At 40.2% G+C, this 2,550-nt stretch overlaps 1 protein-coding gene across 1 annotated transcript; it reads right to left on the bottom strand.

The window, feature by feature from the left end:
* Positions 1–780: 780 nt before the first annotated feature.
* On the bottom strand, positions 781–1,413 carry LOC124971210 (vomeronasal type-1 receptor 94-like). Its single transcript, XM_047534987.1, has one exon. The coding sequence runs from the start codon at positions 1,411–1,413 to the stop codon at positions 781–783; it is 633 nt and encodes a 210-aa protein (XP_047390943.1).
* Between the last annotated feature and the right edge of the window lie 1,137 nt (positions 1,414–2,550).

A 2,550-nucleotide genomic window follows, 5' to 3' on the forward strand; every position in this document is an offset into this window, starting at 1 on the left:
GAGTTTTCTCTTGCTATGAGTAAAGAGAATTATTCTTTCAAAACACATTTTTCCATCCAAGGTTCAAAATGCTTTGTAAACTTTCAGAAATGAAAGATATCTGCTTTAGTTATGACCAGTAACAGAACAGCCCATTTGGGAGAGAGAATAATTTTGAGGTGTGGAAAATAGGGATTGAGCCCAGAGGCACTTCAACACTGAGCCACATACCAGCCATTTGTATATTTTATTTTGAGACAGGGTGTTGCTAAGTTGTTCACAGTCTCAGTTGCTGAGGCTGGCCTTGAATTTGTGATCCTCCCACCTCAACCTCAAGAATCACGGGGATGACAAGTATGTACATCTGTACCTGGTGTATTTTAGTATCTTCACAAAGAACAAATGTTCAAGTTCAACCTCTATCACCTTCACATGTTTTTTCAACATCAACCCATTTTTGGAAATTCAGAAATAAACAACGTGGGATGCAAAAAGGAGGGTTTACCCCACACAGCTAAAACATTTCCTCTCCTTTCCCAATGTGAATTGGAAGAAGTTGATTATCCATTTTTCAGTGCTGAGTAGCATCAAAGCACTGATGGTGGCATAGCCATTGCCCACCAGCATCTGGACCCCAAGGCAAGCTGGATCATTCTTCTGCAGCTCTTCAGCAGAGGTAGAGATGCTGCAGTCCATGAAGTGCACAACCATAAAGAAGCCCATGAGTAGGAGGATGGTCCTGGTGGCCCTCAGCTCTGGGGATGCTCTTGGAGACAGGCTGGTGCTGTGAAGGTGCTGGCACTACCTCTTATGCCTGCACAAGAGGGTCACCATGTAGACACTGAAGAGGGCCATGAACCCTATGAGGAAAATATCCCGGAGTATTCCTATCAGGGCAAATAAGGTCTTGAAGTAGTGATCTGTGGGGGAAATAGGGCAGGATTCAGAGGCAAAGTAAAATCCTGAGGTTGCATTGGTGGAACCATTCATGGAGACTAAAATACGAACATTAATGAACATGTTGAACACCCAGAGAATGAGAAAGCAACACAGACTCTGCTGTGGAGATGTCAGTTTGAACTTTGCCAGAAAGGAGCTTGCGGGGCTGAGGGTGATGGCCTGAAGAACACTCAGCATGCAGGTGGTGCTAACAGACAGGTTCCTCATCAGCCTGTACAGGTAGACAACTGCTTTACATGCGATGTCATCCCAAATGTCATGAATCCCAAAAATGTCTATATCCTGTAATGTCCTGATTAATAGCATCAGCAGATGAATGAGGGCCAGGTGAGCAATGGTCAGATCAGTGGGCTTGGGCCTGTGCTGGAGAAGGTATTTTAGGATGTGAAAGAGAAGGAGGAAGACATTGGCTGTGATCCCAATGACAATTTGAGAAAAAAGGGCATTTCTTACAACAATAAAAGTATAAAGCATGCTCCTCTTTGTCATTTTTTTTTCTGGTGGAAAGAAGTCCAAAATTAATGTCTGAGGAGAAAAGGAAGGTAAACTCTCTTCATCACAATTATTACCATCTTCAACATTCTCAACCAACAAGACAGCCCACATCAAAATATATGGGTACCTTTTTAATGCACCCTTTCCAAACTTTCTCAATACTCAAGTATAGCATCTTCTGTTTACCTCTATTCTTTCACATAAGTAGAACCACTATTAATTTTTCTTACTATATTCATCAACCTGATATGAAGCCCAGTATGTTGCATTTGAAGTGAATTCAAGTGAGACAGATTGCAGGAATGTCTAAATAGAACTCTCAAAGAACGGGTGTCCATGAAGTGGTCTTGTGCTTTTCTATAATTTCTGTGTCCTTTAATCTGCATTTTTCATCACCAGTTAACAAATATCAAAATGTTGATTCTGAAATCAGAGTTTTTAAAATTAATAATTAATATATATGTTGATACTGGATATTGAACCCAGGTTTCTTAACCACTTATACTATTTTAAATTCACTTGATTATGCCAGACAAACTATATCTAAGAGGGATGGACCATCACTTGTTAGCAGGATATTGTTAGAAAATTTCTCTACTGTTGACTTTTGGCATATGGACAAAGGGTGGAATGTAATCACATTTTATGTTTTTCTCTAAACAAAGCTTTTACCCAAACACAATAACCCACTGAGTCACATTACCTGTACTGTTCTTATTGTGAGGCAGGGTCACACTAAGTTTCTTAGGGCCTCAGTAAGTTGATGAAGATGGCCTTGAACCCACAATCATCCTGCATCAGCTTCCCAAGCCACTGAGATGACAGGCATGCACCGTGATGCCAGCACAATTCATGGGGGTCACACATTTTAGCATTTTCATGAGGAGAAAGGAATCCAACTTGACTCTGAGAAGGGAGTTTACATAAGGGAGAAAGCTTTCATATTTTCTTTTAGTGAGCAAATGGTAATGAGGTGATGACATTCTCATGGAATATCTCCCTACAGAATAAAGGTACAATCTTCATTTCAATTTTAATTATGCTGTATATCAATGAAGCATGTAGGTTCAAGAAAAACAGAAGAAAAATACTAATATAATGGTCTAGAAGTGTCTG

The sequence above is a fragment of the Sciurus carolinensis genome, chromosome 19, assembly GCF_902686445.1.
Source record: "Sciurus carolinensis chromosome 19, mSciCar1.2, whole genome shotgun sequence".
NCBI classification, from domain to species: Eukaryota; Metazoa; Chordata; class Mammalia; order Rodentia; family Sciuridae; genus Sciurus; species Sciurus carolinensis.

What these genes read in the sequence shown, in the direction of transcription:
- LOC124971210 (XM_047534987.1), bottom strand. Translation starts at nt 1,413, where the DNA reads ATGCTTTATACTTTTATTGTTGTAAGAAATGCCCTTTTTTCTCAAATT.